Raw genomic sequence first — 21,704 nt, 5'->3', positions numbered from 1 at the left:
CCCCAAGATGGATGTGGATGAGAAGGCAGGGATTGAGCTGGGGAGTCCGTCTGCTGTTATGGAGCATGCAAGAGATCTTTACGTGTCGAAGGAGTATAGAAGCCTCGAGGGGCTGTTTGGGAAGTACTTGAAGAAGTCCTACAATCTGGATCTTTGGATGCTATACATTGAGTATGTCAAGAAGGTCAGCCAGAAGAAGTTCAAGCTGTATGAGGTGTATGAGTTTACGCTGGGGCAGTTTGAGAACTACTGGGACTCCTACGGGCTATACAAGGAGTACATTGAGGAACTTGGGAAGATTGAGGATGAGCAGACAAGGATTGAGAAGATAAGGAATGGGTACATGAGGGCGCTACAGACGCCCATGAGCTCACTAAGCGAGCTTTGGAAGGACTTTGAGAACTTTGAATTAGAGCTGAATAAGATTACAGGGAAGAAGATAGTCAGCGACACCCTTCCCATATTCCAGAATTCGTTTCAAAGATACCAGCAAATACAGCCACTCATAAAGAGCTGGAGCATCAAGAATGCGGCAAAGCTAATAGATCTAGAGATGGAGAACGAGGCAAAGCTTGGTGCAAGGGCGCATGAGTCCAGAATGCACTTTATACATAACTACATTCTGGACTCATTCTACTATGCTGAGGAGGCCTATTTTTTCTACAGCGAGTATCTGATTGGGATTGGGCAGAAGGAAAGAGCAAAGAAGGTGGTACAAAGGGGGATTGAGATGAGTGACGGGATGTTTCTGTCTCTGTATTATGGACTTGTGATGGACGAGGAGGGGATATATGCAGACCTGAAGGGGAGATACTGTGGAAAAGAGAACGATGGCGGCGAGAAGGCATCCAACAAGGAGTGCGATCTTGTAAGAATCAACCATCTGAACTATGTTCTAAAGAAGAGAGGGCTCGAGTCGTTCAGGAAGCTATTCATTGAGCTTGGGAGCGAAGGGATAGGCCCCCACGTCTTTATATATTGTGCATTTGTTGAGTACTATGCAACGGGGAGCCGGTCGACGCCCTATAACATTTTTTCCTCCGGGCTCCTGAAGCACCCCGACTCCACCTTGCTGAAAGAAGAGTTTTTCTTGTTCCTGCTCAAGATAGGAGACGAGGAGAATGCAAGGGCCCTGTTCAAGAGGCTTGAAAAAACAAGCAGGATGTGGGACTCGATGATAGAATATGAATTTATGGTCGGGAGTATGGAGTTGTTCAGGGAGCTTGTTGATCAAAAGATGGGCTCGGTCAGAGACAATGCAATTCTTCCTTCTCTCCCTGCAAAGGACCGATGTGTGCAAATGGAGGGGATACTGGGGAGGTATCATTGCTTCCTTAGTTCGTTCAATTTCCTTGATCTGAAAATTAAAGATAACTCAAGGCTTTTAGACGAGTTTGTGGAGAATCTGCCAAAGATAAGCCAGCAGAGCAATGTGCTTTCTAACCTGAGATCGGAGAAGATAATCGAGCTCCTCAAGTGTATGCAATGACCTGGATGGAAGCCTTGATGGCAAGGATTTATTTGAATTAAAAGACATTATGAGATTTCTATCCAAACGTCTTCTTGTTGAAGAGCTCCAAGGTGACTGCTGCTAGAAATGCAGGAATCGACTTTCCTGCAATCAGATAGTTTTGGATTTCTGAGGCCCAAGAGGCAGCAAATTCATTATTGACTAGCTCCATGCTCCCTGATTTATAGCGGAAGATGAAGACATCCTCGCTGTCAAAGGCATAGAGGGAATGGAAGACGATTTCTCCATCTCTGAACTCCATCTTGTATCCTGTCAGTCCTGTGACGTACTCTCTTATTGTCCTAAGATATTGGCGGAGCTCATCGTTAGGGCTTCTTTCTCCACCTGCCTGGATGCTTCCTTCGGCTTTTTCCCTACCCACGGAGACCTTTGGATTCAAGTTTTCCTCTTCGTGGCTCTTATGGTCGTCCTTCCCCGCTATACTTCTCAATCTTTTGTTTTCCTGCTCTAGAGATTCTATCTTCTTCAAGTACTGGCTTGCCCCAGAGGACTCCCTAGCCATAGACAGCTCCTGCTCCTTCGCTGCAAGGGCAGACTGGAGGTCTATTATCTGATGTCTTAGCGCCGTGTTTTCTTTCAGAGTCTCTGCAAACTTTCTGTAAAGCTCTTCCATTCCAGGGGCTTTTCCAGGTAGCAACAATTCAACAGCAGTAACCGTTTATTCGATTCGAATGAAAAAGGACTACATCAAAGACCTCTCCGCAAAGTACCTTATATGCGACCATGAAAGAATAAGAAAGGAATACAACAAGTACAAGGCCGGAAACATAGACACGCTAGAGTACATTGATGACAACATGCTAATGGTGTACGAGCATGCGTTCTTCTACAACTTCACGAAGATCAAGTTTTCCAAGAAGGACCTTCCAAAGGAAGTGAGCCCAAAGATCTTCAAGACTGCCCTTGAGGAGATAAGGAAGAAGTATGTGCCTGGGAAGAGCCCAGAATGCAAGGGCCTTGTGTGCAATCTATACTCGATCACAAATCATTTTTCTCCCTAGCAATCATTTGAAAACAAAAATTTTGATCCCTCGTTATGTCGGGAGCAGTAATGAGCGAAGAGGTGCTGAGCCGTACAACAATCCCAGCAACCTTTGTTTCTTTCAAGAGAGGACAGAGGAGACTCCATCCAAGGTATGCCCTGCTGAAGATTAACAATGTGACGAGCAAGGGCGAGGCAAGTGACTATGTAGGAAATGGTGTTGTTTGCTACAAGAAGAACAAAAAGGGAGAAGCACGTGTTGTCCATGGGGTAGTTACCAGGATACATGGGAATTCTGGAGCTGTCCGTGCTAGATTTACAAGGAACCTGGATCCAAAGATGCTTGGAACCTATGTGTTTATCAAGCTCTACAAGGTGGAAGCCGATGAGATATAAACCATTTTTTATTCTGCTATAGTTCTTACAGTCTGTCTTTGTTTAAGCGCCAAAGTACCTCTTGATCTTATCCTTTGTTTCCTGGGTCTTCACGACCACATAAGATATGGCCCTGTGTCTACCTATCACCTTGACGAATCCTTCGCTTGCCAGCCTTCTTGTTTGCTTTGTAGACTGCCATTCCGTAATTCCCAGCCTGGTGGAAAGCCATGCTTTGCTTCTAAGGCCTTCGGTATAAACCACAGAGAGGATTCTTCTGAAGAGAGCATTTGTGTTGTCTTCCTTTGTAATGGGCCCCAAACAGTAGAAGCAAGAGAATCTCCCGCCTGGCATTCTCTTGTCTGTGTTGCTGAAAAATCCGCAGCAAACCGTGTGAAGCCAGTTTCCACATGTGTTGCAGTTCATCATATGCTGGTCCTCTCCCCTCAGCTGGCAATAACATCTGATACACTCTCCAGCTCCTAGATACATCAAATCCATGCATAAATATAGGACTTCTTTCTAGAGAGCTAATAAACATGTTTCAAACATTCACAATGCAAGAGATTGAATAATGTGATTGGGCATGAGGAACTTATCTGCCCTCAGCATATTTTCTTGATGACAATGAAGATGGTTTTTATAACGACCGTATTTGTAGGATCTCTTGTTGCATTTATCAAGGGACTGCACAGAGACAAGATGTTAAAGGTCGACATGAGCTCTATTAAGGAGGCGCTTGTAAGCACAGGAAATGGGATTATGGCACTTGGAAGAAAGACTGCAGAGACGTTTACATCGAAAAGCGAGCAGGACCCTACATAGCTTAATGGACTCTAGGATTTGATAATAAAGAGAGGCAAAAAAATTTGCCCTGAAATGGGTAAGTGAGCTTCGAAGGAAGATTAACTTTAGGAATAAACCACCGAGGAGACCACAAGCGTAGGAAGACTGGGGCAAAGGCTGTCATTAGCCGTAAGAAGCGTAACAACAGGGCGGGGTCGCAGCCAAGTGCAACGAAGATAGGAGAGAGGAAGGTCACGCACGTTAGAGTGAGAGGCGGAAACAGGAAGCACAGGGCGCTGAGGTTGGATGTTGGGTACTTCAGATTTATGAGCACAGGGAACACCAGGCCGGCAAAGCTCCTACAGGTTGTGTACCACCCCAGCTCGAATGACCTTGTTCGTACCAATACATTGACAAAGAGCTCCGTTGTCAAGATTTCTGCAGAGGAGTTTAAGGAGGACATTAAGGCTACAGAAAACAACATTGATCCCGAGCTCCATGAGAGCTTTGAGAAAGGGTATTTATATGCAATTATTACCTCAAGGCCAGGGCAGGTTGGAGCAGCGATGGGACATGTCTTGCAGGGAGATGAGCTGAAATTCTATTCTGACAAGTTCAACAAGAAGTCCAAGGAAGTTAAGAAATAAATGGATTGAAATTTTCTGGAAACGCTGTATGTTCTCTGTACTAGTTTTTTTAGTTTCTGGGGAAAAAGCAAGAGCAAAAGGGCGGTATTGGGACTCGAACCCAAGACCTCTTGCACCCTAAGCAAGCGTCATACCACTAGACCATACCACCTTGCAAGCCCACATGCACCCATGCCCACATACAAGCAAACCATTTCTCCATCACATCTAAAAAACTGAACTCATTTATTTTCAAGAGGATTGTATCTCTTGACCTTACCCCCCTCAGTCATCCTGTTCCCTTGGCCCTCATTGCTAGGTGCAGCCTCTTCTTTAGCCTCGCTTACCTTATCCTTAGTCCCAAATGGATCAAATACATCGAACCTGGTGTATTCGACATAAGGAGATGGAAAAAGTCTTCGTGAGGATCCTAAGGAAATGACGTTGCCCCTAACCATGGCCAACGGTTGTGTTAGAACCTCGCACACTCTGACTGGCAGCCCCTTATACACTTGGTATATCCTTCCATCAATTCTATAGAAAATCCTTCCAATCTCATCGAAGCAAGCAAAGTCAACAGGAGAAGGTAAAAAGAACCTTTCAGTCGACTTGAACAAGTCAATCAGGATGAGCTCTCTACAAAAGACAGCGATAACCTCAAGGTGGCAGCACATTGCATGAACATCTGGAATAAGGCAGTTGAATATCTCGGCTCCGTCGTGCCTGAAGACCTGAAGAACACTAGAAAAAACAACCACAATCCTCTCAGAGATAGACACCATCTTCGCCTCAACTTCTTTTTCCCACATAGGAGATTTCCCGGTGTAAAAGAATATCTTCTTTCCGTTCCCAACCACAATATTGTCTTTGCAAAAGGACCCTAACACACATCCGCAGACTCCAGACACTTCAATCTTCTTTCGGGAGACATCGTGGTAGATGACCTCCACCCTGTCGCTGCTTTCACCTCTAATGCAAACCATGTATCCCTCAGAGTTGTAGCACAGTAAGCTTTCCGTCTCAACTTTTTGTGTTGGAATGCTGGCCACTGCCTTACTCTCATGCTCGAGCTCCTCCGAGTACTCATCAGAATCAACCATCTTTTTTCTTTCTTCATTGCCCCTCCATTCACTAGACTCATATCCACTCTCTCCACAAACCCTGAAGTACTTTCTTTTTGGAGTTCTTCTCCTCTCCTCATCTCCCCTGTGCCTCTCTGCTGGCCACTCGTCCTCTTCCTCAATCCTTACCTTCTTCTCCACAAGCTCATCTCCTCTAAACATCACATCTTCCATTCCTCCATCCAGGCCTTCAAGGATGTTCTCAATAGAGGCAAATTTCTTTCCGTCAAACCACACAACTCTGTTTCTGTCATCGTCATATACAAATCTTCCCGGCACATCTATTTTCTTTATGGTTTTCCTGCTGTTGAAATCAATGACATGCACCCCATCCCTGCACTGTGCAAACAGAATCCCCCCTTTCATGCTAAAGGCATAGTCGCTTATGGGCTTCTCAGTCGTCATGTATGTGGCAAACGCATTCCGCGTTCTGCAGTACAGCATGTTCCTTTCACTTGCAAATATATAGTTCTTGTATCTAAGCTTTGGACTTCTGATGTCATATGTCCTTCTCGAGGGATACACAGTTATCTTGTTCCGAATGTCTGCCACAAACACTTCCGTCCCATCACTGCATATCTGAGTCACAGGACCAGGGTGCTTCATGCTTTTTACAAACCTGAACCCGCATTGAGTGTCTTCAGATGCAAACATCTCGTTCGATAGCTCAGACCCTAGAGAGCATTCGACACCCTTTACCTCTCCCACATCACTCGCCACAGCCATTCCATAGACATGGATTGTTCCTTCCTCGCTTCCACAGTACACAAATCCGTCCAAATGAAAGATGGCCGTTACAGGCGTCTTCATCTCACACACCACCCTTTCTTTTAGACTAAGAAGGCACAGCGCCACAACTATGCATCCGTCACTAACAAAGACATATTCATTGCAGCACTCTACGACGGACCCCACTCCACACTCTCTTCTATGAAACACAGACAGAGTCAGAATATCCACTATGAGCAGCTCGTTTTTCTCTAGGACCACCACAAAATCATCGTTTCTACAGATCTCCATTCTAAGGATTTCCCATCGAAAATATTTGTTCAATGCATCCGGACATAGCCCTGCAATGCATAATAGTCTGGTCAGGCTGAAGGCCTCGGTGTTCGGCAATAATCTTACAGAAGCCTCTCACGCAATCGACCCATGCCTGCACGATATTCTGGATCAATACGACCACTCCCAGATGACGGTTTTCACAAGGCTGATGGAAATGCTGCTGGACACAGATATATCCGACAAGGCATCAAAGGCACTGAAGATCGTCGACTTGGTAAAGTTCCCCATCAAAAAGGCCATGGAATGACAGGCCTCTTGGTGCTGTAGAAGAAAATAAACTTGCTCACCATTTATTCAGCAAAGCAACAAGTCTTGCAATCTCCTCCTCTGCTATCCTGGCCTTTAGGCAAACCCTTAGTGAGGGATATGGATTGTGATTGAATCCGATGATGATTCCGTTCTCGAAAAGCTCGTTTCTTATATCCAGGACTTCCTTCAGTAATACTTCTCTGGATATCGGCCTCCTTATTTCTTTCTTCTTTGCCACAATTATTACAGGTGACAGAAGAGAAGATACAATCTCGTATGTCTTGGACTCAAAGCTTGCATGGAACTGTCTTATCTTATCCCTTAAGTCTTCGTAATCGAAATCCCTCTTGACATTCAGTATGCCGGCCTTGGCCATACCTCCAGGCATGGATGCAGAAAAACAATAGGAAGACCCAGACAGCTTCTGATAGTCAACAGTGTAGTAGGTTCCCGTTGCAAATGCTCCTGTGCTGCAAAACCCTGCAGACAAAGATCCAATGACGATATCAATCTCCCTAAGGCTTATCCCATTCATTCCACACACGCCCCTTTTGTTCAGAAGGGGAATGGAGTATGATTCATCCAGAATGATTCTGAACTTATACTTATCTCTGAGCCTTAGCATCGTTCTTATGTCCACAACGTTTCCGGTGTTTCTCGACAGCCCTTCAACAATCACAAAGTTCCTAACCTTTGGCCCTGCAAAGTATCCGAGCTTTATCTCAAGGTCAGAGACACTTCCAAACTCGATGCTCTTTGACTTTGAAAGGCCGATCCCCCTGAGAATGGCCTCGTTGCTATCCTCGTGATAGAACACAATGTCCTGCTGCTTGCAAAAACACGAAATGATGCTGCAGACAGCAGTGAAGCTGTTTGGATACACAATGGTTGCCTCTACATCAAGCTCCTTACTGATTGTTTCCTCGAGATCTAGGTGGATGTCTAGAGTCCCATAGAATCCCCGAGGCCCGCAGGTTCCAACCCCATACTTTCTTATGACCTCTATTACCTCGTCTTTATTCTCCATCGACAGCTCGAATACATCGAAGTTTGCCAAGTCTAACATCCCTTCCCTGTAGATGGAAGGCAGCATCACATCGCTGGGGACATTCTTCACCAGGTCATCAGGGTCAAACTCCTCCACTAGCTTATCAATTACGTTTTGCGGGAAGATAATGATATCCTTCCTTGAGCGGTACCTGAACTTGACCACCAAGTAAATAACAAACGTTTCGACAATTATCTTCAGAATGTCTTTCCAGTAGGAGACCAGCAAGTCGCCTATAGTGTAAACTAACTCCATCAATGGCCCAAACTTCTCGATTTGTTTTTCCCCGAAGTAATATATGTCAAAGAGATTTATTTATTCTTCTTTGCAAAGCTTGTCTTTGAAGAGCAGTATAGCCCAATAGCAAGAGCCAATCCACCAAACACACAATATCTGAGAAGGCTGCGGGACTTTGGCGGGTAAAGGGGAAGGCTGTTTTTCTGGTACAAAGTGTAGGTATCCATTGCTGCAGAAATGAAGTTGTCTTCTGTAAGCTTGACTTTCTTATGCCGGAATAGGTTTGCCCAGGGCTCAAACACAATCAGTGCAGGTGTAGACAGCTTTGGGAGCAGTGTTGGAATGAACAGGGGATACTCGTCAATTTCCATGGTGGCAAATATCATGTCTGTGTATGGAACGCCCAGATGCCTGTCCGCACTGAACTCATTCATCTTTCCTACAAACTCTTCTCCTCTTGTCAACAGTATCATCACCGGCTTAAGGCCGTGGAATATAGAATAGAAGTTGTGGTTATCGACTCTTGTCAAGTACTTGTAATGCGTATGGAATATCCAGTCCGTTATCTTTGCCTCGTCTCCAAAGGTATCTGTGTATCTATAGAAGATCCCATTCTTGTATACAGAGAGAATCACAGCATCCGCATGGTTTGGACTAGTGGACGAATCAGACCCACTGCCCAGAGCCTTGGGGAATATGGATGCCTTTTCAAATAACGCTTGATCATCAGATCTATATATACGGGCCCTAAACTTGTACATATGTGCCATTCTCTGGAAATATGCATTGGCTAGAGCAACGTTCTTGTGGAACACAACATAGATGGGCTCTCCCGGCTCAAGATTCGACGCTAGCTCATTGAACTTGTCAAGAGACAAGCTGCTGAAAGATGGCTCAATGAGCTTGTCGCAGAATTCAATAAGGCTGAGCACACTGGGCTCCTTCTCCTTCTCAATGAAGGGCACAACTAGCCCGTTAAAGATTCCAGATATGGAGGGATAAGATCTAATGTCATACCTGTTGACAAACTCTGCAGACTCGGCGCTATCAATCTCTCCGATATTCAGCTTCCCATCATAGATCTTTGCAAGCTCCTTAAATATCTCTCTGTACTTGTCATCCTCCCTGGAATAGAACAGAACCACATGGGGCCCGTCAAACCCACTCAGGAAGTCGTTCCTGGTCAACTTCCTAACTGCCGCCTCCTTCTGCTCACGGTGCCCGTCAAATACACTCCTCTCAATCCCAGTGTGTTTCATAATAAACTCTACTATTGCATTATAGTCCTGTCCTCCCTCCAGCCTTTCCAAGACTTCCCCATCTTTCGACAACTCAAGCGTCGGATAAGCCTTGATGTTTGGACAGGAACACTTGTCACAGTCGGTGCTTCTAATCTTCAGATTTGCCTGGTGCCTATCTATCTTGTTGCTGATCTCTTCAATAATCGGTGCTATCCCTTGGCACGCAGGACACCATTGCGTAAAGTACTTGGTAAGCACATATCCCTCATTGATAGGCTCGCACTGCTCCATTATCTCGGCAAGGCAGCCAAGTAGATACACAAGCAACATCATGTTGTTTATTATGTACCGTACCTTTATACCAAAAAGTATAAACATCCTAAAACACCGTTTCACAACAGTTCGGATACATGTCCACAATATCATTTATTTGAGATAAACTCATATCAATTACCAAAATAAAAATTCTCAACATTACAACTTTTTGAGTTTCCCAGGCTGCTTCCCAGGGTGCTTGCAACAACGTCGGACATCTCGGTGTCGTCCTCCGAGCTTACATACTCATCTCTCTTCTGCTTGTATGCCTCAATGGCCTTCTTGAGCACAGTCGTCTTGTCGAGCGCCTTGATGGCATTCCAAAACGACGTGTTCTCGACATTGAGAAAGGCTATCTTCACCGCAAGCTCATTGTCGGAGTTATGGCTTTCCCACTTGCTTCTCCCAAAGGACCTGTCGTCAAAGTCATCCATAAACACAGAGAACTTCGACTTGAATTCGTCATCAATCTTCCCATAATTTATATTCTCAATATTGACCTGGACTTTGCATTTCTTCAGAATCCCCCTGTTCGTCCATTGTATCGTGATCGTCGAAGGCGCTCCAGAAACATGCCTTCTCTTCTCAATGTCACTTGGAAACCTGTCCTCCTTCACAATCCTCTTGTTTCTGCTCTGCTTGTTAATCGTCCTGTACGAGTCAACAGCCCTCTGGATAAGCCCCTTCTTCCCATACAGAAGCACAGGGTTCAACGAAACGAACTGCCATGCAAGCCGATTGCACTCAGTTTCAAATCCCCATCTATTTCCAGTGTACATCTCATACGGAAGATTCGCTCGGGGATACACACAGTTGTCTGCCTTGAACTTCTCATTCAGCTTGCTGATGTCAACACTGTCAAGGTCAAACCTTACACAGAACTCATTGTCTTCAAGATCCGCCTTCGGCATTGCATCCCGGGCAGACTCGCTCACCTTCGTCACATACTTGAAGCATAATCTCTCCTCCCCATCGACAAATCGCACATAAGGGGGCGATGCAGGAAGATTCACTATCTTTCTGTTCGAAGGCCTCTTGTTCTCATCGTTTTTCTTTTTCTTTCTTTTCTCCTTCTTCTTCCGCCCATATCGGAGCCTCATCTCCTCGTCTCCTCTATACTGCATCTGCCCGTCAGATTGGTAGAGCTCATCCTCGACAAAGTTCCGGAGCTTAAGAGAGTTCGCCTCGTTTTCTTCGTATTCCTTCTCCACACCAAGATCGTCACTATCTTCCTGGAATTGATAGATTAACTCTTGCCCGCTGACAATCCCATCATACTCAGCCCTCTCGCCTGCCATTCACCCCTTCTTTCTCTCTTCTTTTTATATTTTATCAGTAGGGTGCAAAAGGGTAAAAGGAGGAGTCCTTGCCCGTCTCCTCTCCCAGCCCTGAAATCAAAGGATCTCCACACACAACACTTTTCATCACACAGGGCACACACTCTCTCTTTCATTCCTCATGTCCTACCACTCCCCTCGCCAGTCCCTCCTTATTCCAATATAGGAAAATTACAGGAAAACCCTCATAATTCATTTCCACTCCCAGACTTCGCCTTAAAGAGCTTATCTCTTATTTCAAGCTTTTCTACCTTGTCCTTGAGCTCCTTTGTTCTGACAAGAAGCCCAAGATACCTTTCATCCCTGCTCCTGGCATCCTTTTCCAGCTCCCTCACCCTGGCTCCGTCACATTCTCTGTAAAACTCTATTCTTTTCATGTAGTACTCCTCCATCTCCATCATCCTCTCATTTATCCTGTCCTTTATTTCTAGCAAGAACTTGAGCTTACAGGCAGTCGTCTCCTCCATTCCCTCAGAATCTAAAAGCCCTGCTATTGTGTCCTCAAGAAGCAGAATCTCTTGGCAGAAGTACCCCATACTCAAGGGCTATCCACCCCAAATAAGACACATAGTTCCGCATCAGAAAGATTTTGAACTATCCTCTCCTACCCATGGCCTCGATACCATAGCTAAAATCTTCCAATAAAAAATATCTGGTGCCTGGGGGAGATGCTTAATATAGGAGACCCCACCAGAATCATCGATAAGCTTAAGTCATACAGGTCGGTGAAGATATTCATGCCAGATATGCCTGCAAGCTTCTGTGCAGCCAAAATAATCACAGAAATACTCCACAAGGAGCTCATCAGATTTGAGGTGGACTTCCATCCAGAAAAGCCCAGGCTTTACTCAGATTCAGATCTTCATGTGTTTATCGATCTGGACCCAGGTGAGTGCAGGAACGCTCTTCTGATCTGTGATCAAGAGAAGTCGTCGATCCACGGGCCTCTGTTTATCTGCACATGCCCCTCCAAGCAGATCCATTCGTGTGTATTAGCATATTCTTTGGCAAAGACCATGAACTATATCACCAGTGATATCTTGTGGCCTATAATCACTTGCTTTGGATTCTATAGAATGTTCACAAAGGATACCACTCCCATAGACGACCCGATGAGCAAAGCCTACTTCTTAGACAACGTGTGCAAAGGCTGCAGGGAGCTGCATGCAGACATTGTGCTTGAGGTCCAGAGGGCAGGGATTCTGACAGACATAGACGGGATATACCACATTGAAAGGCCTTACATTTCTTTCTTGAACTTTACTTCTCTGTTCTCGGCTCTTCACAATGACGTTCCATTTGTCGTTGACAGAAAGATCTATTACAGGAAGGACAAGAAGGCTGAGTGCCGAAAAATCCATGAGTATCTTGCAAGAAAGGGGATTTCGAAAGAGGTCTCACACGAGCTATATGCAAACCTTGAATACAACACAAAAGCAACAATAGAGTCATATTTCCGAAGAAGCAAATGCTTTGTAAAAAAGATAGGACACGACGTTGAGGTGTCCTCCATAGAGAACTTCTTTCTGATCTGCTACCACTTGCTAAAAGGCTCCCGAGTAGATGCTTTTATATGCCTGTCAGAGAGGGAGGCACCCAGGATAAAAGAAAGCATCAAGGTGCACCATGAGCTCATCTGGATATACAGAGACTGCCTTGCAAATCTCCGTAGACTTGGAGACATCCTGCTCTTTAGAATCAACATCTCTGGCATCCTGAAGGATATGGGCATATGTGTTCTGCTCCATCTCTATGAGCACTACTTCGAGATGTACATAAGGAAAAGGCATAACAACTCTTACAGACAAATGATCATCATGCAAGGATATCTTGAAAATAGATTTGTCCTGGCGACTAACGATCCCTTCATAATTTCTGAGCTTGGCCATGTGACAGAGAGAGTTGGGGAATACATTGTGATGGATAGAGATGAGCTGTTTATGATCATTGCTAAGCTAAAGACAAGGGCACATGCAGCGCCTTCTGTCGGTGTTTAATTAAAAATATTTGGCTTTAGCTATATAGAAATTCTAGACGGATCCAAGGGTAAGATGAGGATTGAGAAGTGCTGGTTCTGCTCGTCGAATATATATCAAGGACATGGGACTGTCTATGTTAGAAACGATGCAAAGGTCTTTAGATTCTGCAGGTCAAAGTGCAGGAAGCTCTTTGAAAGGCGTGTGAATCCAAGAAGAGTGAAGTGGACAAAGATTGCAAGAAAGGTGGCCAACAAGGAGCTCTGTAACGACACAATCCTAACGTTTGAGCGCCGTTTGAACGAGCCTAGGATGTATGACCGCGAGGTGGTCGAGAAGACACTTTCCACCATTCCAAAGATACTTGAGATAAGAAAGAGAAGAGAGGACTTCTTCATCAAGGACAGGATTCTTACTGGGCAGGAAATGACCAAGGAGAGCGATCTAAAGTATATTGAAAGACATGCTAATCTGCTTGAAGAAGAAGTATCTGATGAAAGACATGTTTTGAAGACCAAGAAGAAGGAGGCCCAAGCTAACTAAGGAAGTCTTGGGTTCCAAAAGCATCTTCAAAGAAAAAACACAGGAAAAGCCAAAGATAAAATAAAATATGACTTTTACTTAAGCCATAACTCCTCTCTCTGTAACAAAGATCCCATCAAGGAATACCCTACTATCACGATTCTTTGCTTTGCATTCGTTGGAGATAGTCCCTGCACTTTGAGAGACATCGGGAAGAGACGGCCCCTCAATAACTATTGTGTCCTTTCTCTCGTCAAGCCTAACCCTAGCAACACCACGCATCCTAAATACCTTAACATTCTTTTCTCCAAGAAAGTTCTTCACAAGGAGGACCTTCCCATCCTCCTTCACCTCCATGTTAATGGAAAAGTGGTTGTATGCGGCCTTCAATGTATATGCAAACCCTACTGTGACAGCTTTAATGGCATTCTTCAGCAGCGACTCAACAGTTATTGCAAGAGCTGCCGCTTTTCTCTTTCCATTCCAGAGCCTTATTCGGATGTTCCCCTCGTAAATATCAAATGTCAAGGGATGTCGCGTGCAATCCTCCACTATTTTCCCCTTTGGCCCCTCGAACGTAAAGACCTTTCCTTCTTGGCTCACTGTGCAGTTTTCTGGGACCTTTACTGTTCTTGTAACCAGAATCTTCATTAGGGATAAAATTTTAATCAATATTTTAACAAACACTGCCAAAGCAAACAATGAAGGGTATCAAAGTAGTAGCTATGATGTTGCTACTATTCTCTCAATCATTCGTCTACGCATCTACCAAAGGTGAAGAAGGCCACGAGAACCCTGCATTTTCACCCGATAATGGGCCAGATGAGTCTCAACAATCCCATGATGATGGAAGCCCAAACTCCCCAGGCGATGTGGGTGCCCAAGATTCTCTAGGTGATGAGGATGCCTCAAAAGAAACAAGCGAAACCGAAACCGACTTAGCAGTTAGTGCTAGTTACCACCATGAATCTACGGAGGAAGTTAAGGACGATGGTACTACACATGTCACAGAATCTACTGATGCTAGTTGTAGCATTGACTGTAGCGCCTGTGGTAATACTATTTCTCAAGTAGTGTGTGACTATTTTAGTTGTAGTATACAATAAATGTAGATTGATGTACTTATTTTTGTCCTGGCATTTCACTTAGATTGTGATAAAATGAATTATGATAGTGAAGTGTGAGCCCTATGGAATTGAACATAAACAATAGAAATACGAAGATCTGGCTTGCAAAGGTCCCTTTGTTTTTGGCGGAGAGGATATTGAGCCAGAACGGAGAGACGGTGGTTGGGGAGCTTGAGATAACAAAAGCAACACCCACGGAGCCTGCGGTGCTGAACCTGAAGCTGTCGAAGGAGTTTTGCGAAGGTGGGTTTCCGTCCTCCTTTGAGGTGAAAATAAAGGCCAGAGACAACAACATGTATGTTGTCAGGGCACATGAAAACAGTGCGGATGTTGAGGGGATGATCAACAATGAATGCTACATAACGCCTGAGATCAATGAGGAGTATCTGAAGTACAAAAAGGATGCAGGGTTTAAGAGCGACACGAAGAAAGGGGATGTGCAGGTTATTGACTACCTCAAGGAAGGCAAGAGGGGAGAGAAGTTTGGAAGCCTGAGGGAGCTTGAATATCTTGCGAGGAAGAGGAAGAAGATGCTTATGGACAAGAAGAGAGAGAGACTTGGGAAGAATGAGGTGATAGATATGGTGTTCAAAGCATTTGAGAAGTATCCGTCGTGGACAGTGAAGGACCTAGCTGATTTCTGCGGGCAGCCTGTTGCATTTATCCAGGAGATTGTCTCTGACATTTGTGTGCTGAACAAGAAGGATCTTAAGAACACGTATGAGCTGAGGCCTGAGTACAAGCAGTGATTTCTCGGGAAGCGTGATTTGTGCAGGAAAATTTTTCACCCCAAGAATGGTAGGTGGAGACTTTAATTTTAGGGTAGTGTAAAGAATAAGATAGTTAAGAGAGCAGCACGAACGATAGCGGAGAAGTACTTCCAAAGGCTTGACAACACCTTTGACCACAACCTGCTTGTTGTGCAAGATGTCGCTGTTGTTGAGTCAAAGAAGCTGAAGAATGAGATTGCAGGGTATCTTACGTCGCTTTACAAGAAGATTCTGAAGGGAACATACAACAAGGTTTACATCAAGAGCCACGAGGAGGAGAGGGAAAGGAAGGAGAATGTGATTCCAAAGGAGTCGATGCTTGATGTCGACTGTGTCGAGGTTGACGATGTGACGATGGAGATGATAAAGAGATATGGATATGAGGGGAACTTCAAAGTCCATGGGGTGTGAGGGGAGAAGCCGGAATAATAAATTATTCTATTATTTCTATCTTTATTTGTTTTAGCATGTCTCTGCCGGGAAGAAGAAATGTGCTACCTTATGACCCCGAATGCTTGAGTACATTATTTCTGAAAAGGACATCAAGATGCTGAAAAGGATGAGCATTCGACAGAAGCTTATCCAGTTTGTGAATGCAGCATACTCTGTGATGGGGACATATATGATATGGAAGATGTTTTCGATTCTCCTGAACAACGACAGCCCTATTGTTGTTGTGCTGAGCGAAAGTATGTCGCCGGGGTTTGAGAGAGGAGATATACTGTGGCTTGCAAATAAGGATTTTAGTGTTGGAAACATGACTGTTTTCAAGTTTGGGAAGGAGATTCCGTGTGTACACAGATGCATCAAGCAGTTTGGGGGAAGATATCTCACGAAGGGGGACAACAACCTTGATGACGATGTTTCCCTCTATCCAAAGGGACGGAACTACTTGACCAGGAGTGAGATCAAGTCTATTGTTGTTGGGTACATCCCCTATTTCGGACACATAAACCTTTGGATCAACACTGTTCCCGGAGTGAAGTTTGCAATACTGGCTGCAGTGGGTCTATCTGTTTTGTTTACCCGAGAAGAGTGAAAGCATGGTACCCCAAGTCCTTGAGAATAAAGAGATTGTTTTATTTCATTGCTCCCCAGTTACTTGTTTCCTAGATCCTCCTCCCCAGGTGCTCAGATGGGTTTCATAGCTGTCGAGGAAGGTTGCATTTGCTATTCCCAGCATCTCCTTGAAGGTGGCCTCGTCCTCTGGCCTTACGTCGCACAGACAAACACATGATGTGGATTTTAGGTTAACGAGCCTCCCAAGGATTGTAGAGTTCTCAACGATTGCATATGACACCCCCATCTTTCTACATAGAGTAGGGAGGAATATGACAACCTCGATGGGGTCGACCGATGCCGAGATAAGCACAAGCTTTGCTTTCTTCGTCTCAATCAGGTTTGTCACATGCTTGAGCCCGAACTTGACAAGGATGGGCTTGGGCCCCTTCTTTGGATCTTCCGAGCTCAGCCTGGCCCTTTTTTCTTCCCTATTCTCGGGCCTGTATTTCATGAATAGATCAACGAACTTTTTAGTATCATCCTCAGACAAAAAGGTCTTAAACTGATTGATTGCAGGAGGAATTCGGATGGCATTGGCTAGTTTGGTTATCTTCTTCTTTATCAGGAGCTCCTTCTCCATTTTCTGCTCCTTCGTAAGCTTTGGAGCTGCGATCGGGATCTTTTTCACCTTTCCTAATACCATTTGAGGGTAAAATTTTTTTCTCTTAACTTGCCCAGTGACAGCAAGATAGTGAATATGCTACTGAATGTAGAGGAGGAAGCCATAATGGCCTGCTGGGCTCTGAGGGCGTGCTTACATCCAGAATTCCTCCTGTGATTCCTGAGCTGGGTGGAGTGTAGTTCTTGAACATCTTTCCCGGGTTCAGGTTATTTGGAAGTTTGTGCAGATGACTGCTTCGAGAAGCTTGATGTGATTGGTGCATCAAAATATAAAAATGCTTTGTTTGAATACCCCAAACAAATGCAGATATTCGTGAAGACCCTAACAGGAAAGACAATCACATTAGAAGTCGAGGCGTCAGACAGCATTGAGAATGTAAAGACAAAGATACAGGATAAGGAGGGGATACCACCAGATCAGCAGAGGCTTATTTTTGCAGGAAAGCAGCTAGAGGATGGAAGAACCTTATCAGATTACAATATTCAGAAGGAGTCTACTCTCCATTTGGTGCTTAGACTGAGAGGAGGATATTAAAGTGTTTAGTTTTTTATGTCTTTTAATACTGTGGGGAGGGCGTAAGCCCGAAGGCTGTTGATGGAAAAGAAAAGGATAAAAAGAAAATGGAGAGAGGGGTACCAAAATGGAGGCATCTGAAAGGAGCTACAAGTATGGGGTGACCGGGCCTCTCTCTATGAAGGAAAGCACGGAGGAGGATATCCGGCTGTCTGAGGAGATGGACACGTACCTACAGGAGCGTGGCTTCTTCGAGGATTGCAAAGAGGGGCAAACAAGAGAGAGAGTTCTTGGAAAGCTAAACTTCATGGTTAAGGAGTTTGTTGCGAGGATGGCAAAGAATAAAGGAAACGGGGATGGGGAGAAAGCATATGGAGGAAAGATATTTACGTTTGGGAGCTATAGGCTGGGTGTCCATGGCAAAGGAACTGACATCGATGCCCTGTGTATTGTACCCAGGCATGTGACCAGAAGCGATTTCTTCACCTATTTTTACGAGGAACTGAAAGAAGACCCGAACATAGAAGGTGTTACAAAGATAGAGGATGCATTTGTACCAATAATTAAATTCGAGTTTCAAGGGATTCCAATTGATTTAGTCTTTGCTAGACTTAACGTACCCGTTGTGAAGGATGGAATTAACCTACTCAACGATACGCTTCTGAAGAGCATGGACGAGAAATGCATTTTATCACTGAATGGATCCAGGGTTACAGATGAAATGTTGAATCTTGTTCCAAATGTAAAAGCCTTCCATTCGGCACTGAGGTGCATCAAGTACTGGGCTAAGAGGAGATGTGTGTATGGAAACCCCTATGGATACTTTGGAGGGGTGGCGTTTTCGCTGTGTGTTGCAAGGGTCTGCCAGCTGTATCCAAATGCATCGTCTTTTACCATTGTCTGCAAGTTCTTTGAGTTGTTTTCGTCATGGAAGTGGCCGACGCCTGTGATTCTACGCCCTGTGGTGGACTTAAACTACAATCTGAAGGTCTGGGACCCCAAGGTGTATCCCTCGGACAAGTACCATAGGATGCCTGTGATAACACCTGCATATCCTTCCATGTGCGCAACGCATAATGTATCGAACAGCACGCAGCATGTGATCACCATGGAGTTTTCCAGGGCCCATGAGATTCTATCCAATCCCGAGAAGAATGACTTCAGAAGGATATTCGAGCTGTCTGACTTCTTCAGCCGGTACAAGCTCTTTGTCGAGGTGCTAGCGATGTCTACCTCCGAAGAGGGATTTGCAAAGTGGGAAGGATATGTAGAATCGAAGATCAGGATTCTGGCATCCAAGTTTGAGGCTGTTGATGACATATTATATGCCATTCCCTTTCCAAAGGCGTTCAGAGTTGGCGAGGAAAGCATTAGGAAGATAAGGCCTGGGGCCTCTGAGGTGAAGAAGTGCACTGCATTCTTCATAGCAATTGACATCATCCCTGTGAAGGGCAAGAAGGTGGTTGTGGAGCAACAAGTCAAGGAGTTCATGGAGTTCATCAAGGAGTACGAGGGAAAGGAAAGCAGCATGAGGATTGAGGTCAATAGCCTGAAGAAAAAGGATATCCAAGGATTCCTAAGGGTCTTTTACGGGAAGGATGATAATTTATCCAGTGAGGATGAGAATAAAAGGAGAAAAGTTAAATGATTGACAACAGGGCCCTGTAGGCTATCTTCCCTCCAAAACCTTGGTTTCCCTCCAAAAGGAAAATATATAAACAAAGGCTATGCCCTAGGGAATGGTACAGGGTAAGGGAGGAAAAGCTGACCCGCGAGTCATGGGAAAGGACGAGGAGCACCAAAAGAGCATTGTAAAGTTGAGCCAGATCAAGAAGATCATGAAGGACAAGACTAGGATGAGGATATCGAAGGATGCGCTTGTTGCGGTTTCTGCATGTGTGATGTACTTGATCAGTGAAATCACTGACGGAGCAAAGAATGTTGCAAACACCGACGGCAAGAAGAAGGTCATGCCTAAGCACATAAACCATGCAATATGTAATGATACTGAGCTTCACTTTGTTGGGCACGATTGGCTAATAAAGAACGGAGGAATGAAGTCATACATTTCGCCCGGGGACTTCTCGGTGTCAAGTAAGAAAGGATCTTCGAGAGATTGAGTGTCTTCTAGGCTTTAGTATTAAACTTTCGAGTTTCTTCATGTTTACTTTTTCTGGATGGTATTTAGAGTGGGTGCTGTGTCCCCATACTAGGATGAAGGTTGTAAGGACAGGAATCAATCACGGGACGAAGAGGCCAAAGCCCATTTTCTCCATAGACGTGTCGGATGGATGCATTGTTACCTCGTCCCTTGACGGAGAGATAAAGCTATGGAGCTCTGACCATGAGCATATCAAGACGATCAAGAAGCACCAGGGAACCGTGCTGTGTGTAAGGTTTAGCATCGGCGGGGCTTTGTTTGCCTCTGGGGGAGATGATGGGATGGTTTTTGTGTATAGTAGGGATGGGGACGTTGTTGGATCTGCCTCAGAACATGAAAGCGATGTTAGCAATGTGGCCTGGACCGACAAGTTTCTTGTGAGTGTTGGGTATGATGGATATGTTGTACTTTATGACCTGAAGTCGCTTGGCGTTGCTAAGAAGATGAAGTCTCATGAGGGGCAAATAAAGGGGATTTGTATGGACAGGAGCTTCAGGTACATGTGCACCCAGGGAGATGACGGGATAGTTCTTTATGATGAGTTCCAGGTAGTCAAGAAGATAGGTGCTTCTGAGGGAGTGATTCTCGAGTCTTTTTTCTCTAGGATGAGCTGGACGCCTGATGGAGAGTTTTTTGCCTCTGGGCTGTCATTCAACAGAAACTATAATACCGTTGAGGTCTTCGGCAAAGACCTAAGGAATGAGTGCTCGCTTATTGGGCATGTGGCACCATGCGAGGTGGTAGTGTTCAACCCAATGCTGTATAAGAAGGATAGAAAGTATTACATTGTAGCAGTGTCATCTCAGGACCTGAGTCTATCTCTGTGGTGTTCACTGTCGCCTAAGCCGTTCCTTCTAATCAAGAACCTTACGGAGCTGCCTGTGCTTGACATGTGTTGGAACGAAAGTGGAACAAAGCTGTTTATATGCTCTTACGGAGGAGAGGTTATCCAGATAGATGTAGAGGATGGGGACTTTGGAAAGGTCTATGAAGAAGAGGAGGATGCCTCTGGAGATATCTTCTTCTCTGTGGAGAACAGAGACATGTTTGAGAAGGCAAAGGAAAGGGCGGAGGAAAGTGATGGCAGAGACGAACCTGTACAGGGTTCTAAGAAGATAATAAAGCCTGTCCTGATATCTCCGGACACGGCTTCAGAGGAGACGAGAGCAGAAGGTGCTGAGATCACTACTGGGCACTCGTACCTTGCAATATTCAACTATTGTAGTAAGAAGATCGGAAAGATGCCAGGGAACAGCAAAATCAACAGGTCTTTCGGAGACTTCAGTGTTGAGCTCAGCAAGGATAGGACTAATGTCTCTGTCAAAAGAGGTCCAAAGGAGCTCTATAGGATACGCGGGAGCATAGAAATGATATGTGTGAACAGGAGATACATGTGTCTGTACACGGGGAAGATACAAGTCTACGATCTCAGGACGGGTGTTCTTTCCATACCGTTTATCTGTGCTGGAGACGTTGTAACCATGGATGTTCTTGGAAGGAGACTAGCGTATCTCCAAGCAGACGGATCGTACACAGTGTTTTCCATCAATAAGCGCAGGGTAGATGCCAAAGGAGTGATTCCAAGGGCCGATGGGCTTCTGTCTCTAAGGCTTGATAGAAAGTACTTTGTTGTGATCTCGTTTCCAGATGAAGAGTGCTTTCTTGAGAGAAGATCGGGTGTCTGGCTTCAGAAAACTCCCACATACAACAGCATTTGGGCTGGAGACACAGACCTATCTCTCGACCATGATGAGACTATATTTCATCTTGAAAACGAGTTTCTTATATCACACCTGGCAAACGATAGGAGAAGGCTGGCAAAGACCTTAAGGAGGATCACAAGAGCTGTTTGCAGGATGAAGAAGATGGAGGACTTTATAGAGCTTAAGCTCAGGAACATCATTAGGACGCTACTGAAGGCAGGCGAGAGGCCTATGGCAATCTCAATGCTAGAGAAGATGAATATGAACTATGCACTACAGCAATTTGTGTTTTCAATGCTCAAAGAAATAGGAGAAATCAAGCTTTAATTCCATTG

The 21,704-nt window shown here is 44.9% G+C and overlaps 24 protein-coding genes and 1 non-coding gene across 25 annotated transcripts; 15 read left to right on the top strand and 10 right to left on the bottom strand.

Annotated features, from left to right (window-relative positions):
- Positions 1-7: 7 nt before the first annotated feature.
- Positions 8-1,489, top strand: EHEL_020850 (Suf domain-containing protein; the record flags this gene model as incomplete). Its single annotated transcript, XM_003886772.1, has 1 exon — positions 8-1,489. One exon carries the CDS (start codon positions 8-10, stop codon positions 1,487-1,489), a length of 1,482 nt encoding a protein of 493 aa, XP_003886821.1.
- Positions 1,490-1,547: 58 nt separating this feature from the next.
- Positions 1,548-2,144, bottom strand: EHEL_020840 (uncharacterized protein; the record flags this gene model as incomplete). Its single annotated transcript, XM_003886771.1, has 1 exon — positions 1,548-2,144. The coding sequence occupies one exon, from the start codon at positions 2,142-2,144 to the stop codon at positions 1,548-1,550; it is 597 nt and encodes a 198-aa protein (XP_003886820.1).
- A 58-nt stretch (positions 2,145-2,202) lies between these two features.
- EHEL_020830 (uncharacterized protein) lies at positions 2,203-2,532 on the top strand (the record flags this gene model as incomplete). Its single annotated transcript, XM_003886770.1, has 1 exon — positions 2,203-2,532. The coding sequence occupies one exon, from the start codon at positions 2,203-2,205 to the stop codon at positions 2,530-2,532; it is 330 nt and encodes a 109-aa protein (XP_003886819.1).
- A 35-nt stretch (positions 2,533-2,567) lies between these two features.
- EHEL_020820 (ribosomal protein L35Ae) lies at positions 2,568-2,909 on the top strand (the record flags this gene model as incomplete). Its single annotated transcript, XM_003886769.1, has 1 exon — positions 2,568-2,909. One exon carries the CDS (start codon positions 2,568-2,570, stop codon positions 2,907-2,909), a length of 342 nt encoding a protein of 113 aa, XP_003886818.1.
- Positions 2,910-2,951: 42 nt separating this feature from the next.
- Positions 2,952-3,389, bottom strand: EHEL_020810 (uncharacterized protein; the record flags this gene model as incomplete). The annotated part of the gene is made up of 1 exon (XM_003886768.1): positions 2,952-3,389. The coding sequence occupies one exon, from the start codon at positions 3,387-3,389 to the stop codon at positions 2,952-2,954; it is 438 nt and encodes a 145-aa protein (XP_003886817.1).
- A 378-nt stretch (positions 3,390-3,767) lies between these two features.
- Positions 3,768-4,321, top strand: EHEL_020800 (40S ribosomal protein S8; the record flags this gene model as incomplete). Its single annotated transcript, XM_003886767.1, has 2 exons — positions 3,768-3,771; positions 3,804-4,321. 2 exons carry the CDS (start codon positions 3,768-3,770, stop codon positions 4,319-4,321), a joined length of 522 nt encoding a protein of 173 aa, XP_003886816.1.
- A 79-nt stretch (positions 4,322-4,400) lies between these two features.
- EHEL_020790 lies at positions 4,401-4,472 on the bottom strand. Its single transcript has one exon. It is a non-coding gene; the product is annotated as a tRNA-Pro (tRNA).
- A 70-nt stretch (positions 4,473-4,542) lies between these two features.
- Positions 4,543-6,441, bottom strand: EHEL_020780 (uncharacterized protein; the record flags this gene model as incomplete). Its single annotated transcript, XM_003886766.1, has 1 exon — positions 4,543-6,441. The coding sequence occupies one exon, from the start codon at positions 6,439-6,441 to the stop codon at positions 4,543-4,545; it is 1,899 nt and encodes a 632-aa protein (XP_003886815.1).
- A 55-nt stretch (positions 6,442-6,496) lies between these two features.
- On the top strand, positions 6,497-6,733 carry EHEL_020775 (uncharacterized protein; the record flags this gene model as incomplete). Its single annotated transcript, XM_059743487.1, has 1 exon — positions 6,497-6,733. The coding sequence occupies one exon, from the start codon at positions 6,497-6,499 to the stop codon at positions 6,731-6,733; it is 237 nt and encodes a 78-aa protein (XP_059599470.1).
- A 36-nt stretch (positions 6,734-6,769) lies between these two features.
- On the bottom strand, positions 6,770-8,038 carry EHEL_020770 (aminotransferase; the record flags this gene model as incomplete). The annotated part of the gene is made up of 1 exon (XM_003886765.1): positions 6,770-8,038. The coding sequence occupies one exon, from the start codon at positions 8,036-8,038 to the stop codon at positions 6,770-6,772; it is 1,269 nt and encodes a 422-aa protein (XP_003886814.1).
- A 56-nt stretch (positions 8,039-8,094) lies between these two features.
- On the bottom strand, positions 8,095-9,591 carry EHEL_020760 (thioredoxin domain-containing protein; the record flags this gene model as incomplete). The annotated part of the gene is made up of 1 exon (XM_003886764.1): positions 8,095-9,591. The coding sequence occupies one exon, from the start codon at positions 9,589-9,591 to the stop codon at positions 8,095-8,097; it is 1,497 nt and encodes a 498-aa protein (XP_003886813.1).
- A 116-nt stretch (positions 9,592-9,707) lies between these two features.
- EHEL_020750 (uncharacterized protein) lies at positions 9,708-10,874 on the bottom strand (the record flags this gene model as incomplete). The annotated part of the gene is made up of 1 exon (XM_003886763.1): positions 9,708-10,874. The coding sequence occupies one exon, from the start codon at positions 10,872-10,874 to the stop codon at positions 9,708-9,710; it is 1,167 nt and encodes a 388-aa protein (XP_003886812.1).
- A 224-nt stretch (positions 10,875-11,098) lies between these two features.
- Positions 11,099-11,449, bottom strand: EHEL_020740 (uncharacterized protein; the record flags this gene model as incomplete). Its single annotated transcript, XM_003886762.1, has 1 exon — positions 11,099-11,449. The coding sequence occupies one exon, from the start codon at positions 11,447-11,449 to the stop codon at positions 11,099-11,101; it is 351 nt and encodes a 116-aa protein (XP_003886811.1).
- Positions 11,450-11,581: 132 nt separating this feature from the next.
- EHEL_020730 (uncharacterized protein) lies at positions 11,582-12,910 on the top strand (the record flags this gene model as incomplete). The annotated part of the gene is made up of 1 exon (XM_003886761.1): positions 11,582-12,910. One exon carries the CDS (start codon positions 11,582-11,584, stop codon positions 12,908-12,910), a length of 1,329 nt encoding a protein of 442 aa, XP_003886810.1.
- A 54-nt stretch (positions 12,911-12,964) lies between these two features.
- On the top strand, positions 12,965-13,432 carry EHEL_020720 (ribosomal protein L24; the record flags this gene model as incomplete). The annotated part of the gene is made up of 1 exon (XM_003886760.1): positions 12,965-13,432. The coding sequence occupies one exon, from the start codon at positions 12,965-12,967 to the stop codon at positions 13,430-13,432; it is 468 nt and encodes a 155-aa protein (XP_003886809.1).
- A 78-nt stretch (positions 13,433-13,510) lies between these two features.
- Positions 13,511-14,062, bottom strand: EHEL_020710 (ribosomal protein L6; the record flags this gene model as incomplete). Its single annotated transcript, XM_003886759.1, has 1 exon — positions 13,511-14,062. One exon carries the CDS (start codon positions 14,060-14,062, stop codon positions 13,511-13,513), a length of 552 nt encoding a protein of 183 aa, XP_003886808.1.
- Positions 14,063-14,112: 50 nt separating this feature from the next.
- On the top strand, positions 14,113-14,517 carry EHEL_020705 (uncharacterized protein; the record flags this gene model as incomplete). The annotated part of the gene is made up of 1 exon (XM_059743486.1): positions 14,113-14,517. The coding sequence occupies one exon, from the start codon at positions 14,113-14,115 to the stop codon at positions 14,515-14,517; it is 405 nt and encodes a 134-aa protein (XP_059599469.1).
- Positions 14,518-14,600: 83 nt separating this feature from the next.
- EHEL_020700 (transcription initiation factor IIF small subunit) lies at positions 14,601-15,287 on the top strand (the record flags this gene model as incomplete). Its single annotated transcript, XM_003886758.1, has 1 exon — positions 14,601-15,287. One exon carries the CDS (start codon positions 14,601-14,603, stop codon positions 15,285-15,287), a length of 687 nt encoding a protein of 228 aa, XP_003886807.1.
- A 46-nt stretch (positions 15,288-15,333) lies between these two features.
- Positions 15,334-15,719, top strand: EHEL_020690 (ribosomal protein S17; the record flags this gene model as incomplete). The annotated part of the gene is made up of 2 exons (XM_003886757.1): positions 15,334-15,336; positions 15,360-15,719. 2 exons carry the CDS (start codon positions 15,334-15,336, stop codon positions 15,717-15,719), a joined length of 363 nt encoding a protein of 120 aa, XP_003886806.1.
- A 100-nt stretch (positions 15,720-15,819) lies between these two features.
- On the top strand, positions 15,820-16,347 carry EHEL_020680 (S26 type I signal peptidase; the record flags this gene model as incomplete). The annotated part of the gene is made up of 1 exon (XM_003886756.1): positions 15,820-16,347. The coding sequence occupies one exon, from the start codon at positions 15,820-15,822 to the stop codon at positions 16,345-16,347; it is 528 nt and encodes a 175-aa protein (XP_003886805.1).
- Positions 16,348-16,392: 45 nt separating this feature from the next.
- On the bottom strand, positions 16,393-17,013 carry EHEL_020670 (60S ribosomal protein L7a; the record flags this gene model as incomplete). Its single annotated transcript, XM_003886755.1, has 1 exon — positions 16,393-17,013. The coding sequence occupies one exon, from the start codon at positions 17,011-17,013 to the stop codon at positions 16,393-16,395; it is 621 nt and encodes a 206-aa protein (XP_003886804.1).
- Positions 17,014-17,292: 279 nt separating this feature from the next.
- Positions 17,293-17,526, top strand: EHEL_020660 (ubiquitin; the record flags this gene model as incomplete). Its single annotated transcript, XM_003886754.1, has 1 exon — positions 17,293-17,526. One exon carries the CDS (start codon positions 17,293-17,295, stop codon positions 17,524-17,526), a length of 234 nt encoding a protein of 77 aa, XP_003886803.1.
- Positions 17,527-17,632: 106 nt separating this feature from the next.
- EHEL_020650 (poly(A) polymerase) lies at positions 17,633-19,153 on the top strand (the record flags this gene model as incomplete). The annotated part of the gene is made up of 1 exon (XM_003886753.1): positions 17,633-19,153. The coding sequence occupies one exon, from the start codon at positions 17,633-17,635 to the stop codon at positions 19,151-19,153; it is 1,521 nt and encodes a 506-aa protein (XP_003886802.1).
- Positions 19,154-19,244: 91 nt separating this feature from the next.
- EHEL_020640 (putative histone-like transcription factor) lies at positions 19,245-19,625 on the top strand (the record flags this gene model as incomplete). Its single annotated transcript, XM_003886752.1, has 1 exon — positions 19,245-19,625. One exon carries the CDS (start codon positions 19,245-19,247, stop codon positions 19,623-19,625), a length of 381 nt encoding a protein of 126 aa, XP_003886801.1.
- Positions 19,626-19,719: 94 nt separating this feature from the next.
- Positions 19,720-21,696, top strand: EHEL_020630 (uncharacterized protein; the record flags this gene model as incomplete). The annotated part of the gene is made up of 1 exon (XM_003886751.1): positions 19,720-21,696. One exon carries the CDS (start codon positions 19,720-19,722, stop codon positions 21,694-21,696), a length of 1,977 nt encoding a protein of 658 aa, XP_003886800.1.
- Positions 21,697-21,704: the final 8 nt, after the last annotated feature.

The sequence above is a fragment of the Encephalitozoon hellem genome, chromosome II (assembly GCF_000277815.2).
Source record: "Encephalitozoon hellem ATCC 50504 chromosome II, complete sequence".
NCBI classification, from domain to species: Eukaryota; Fungi; Microsporidia; family Unikaryonidae; genus Encephalitozoon; species Encephalitozoon hellem.
The sequence above is the reverse complement of the archived record's forward strand: the minus strand, read 5'-3'. Positions and strand labels throughout refer to the sequence as shown.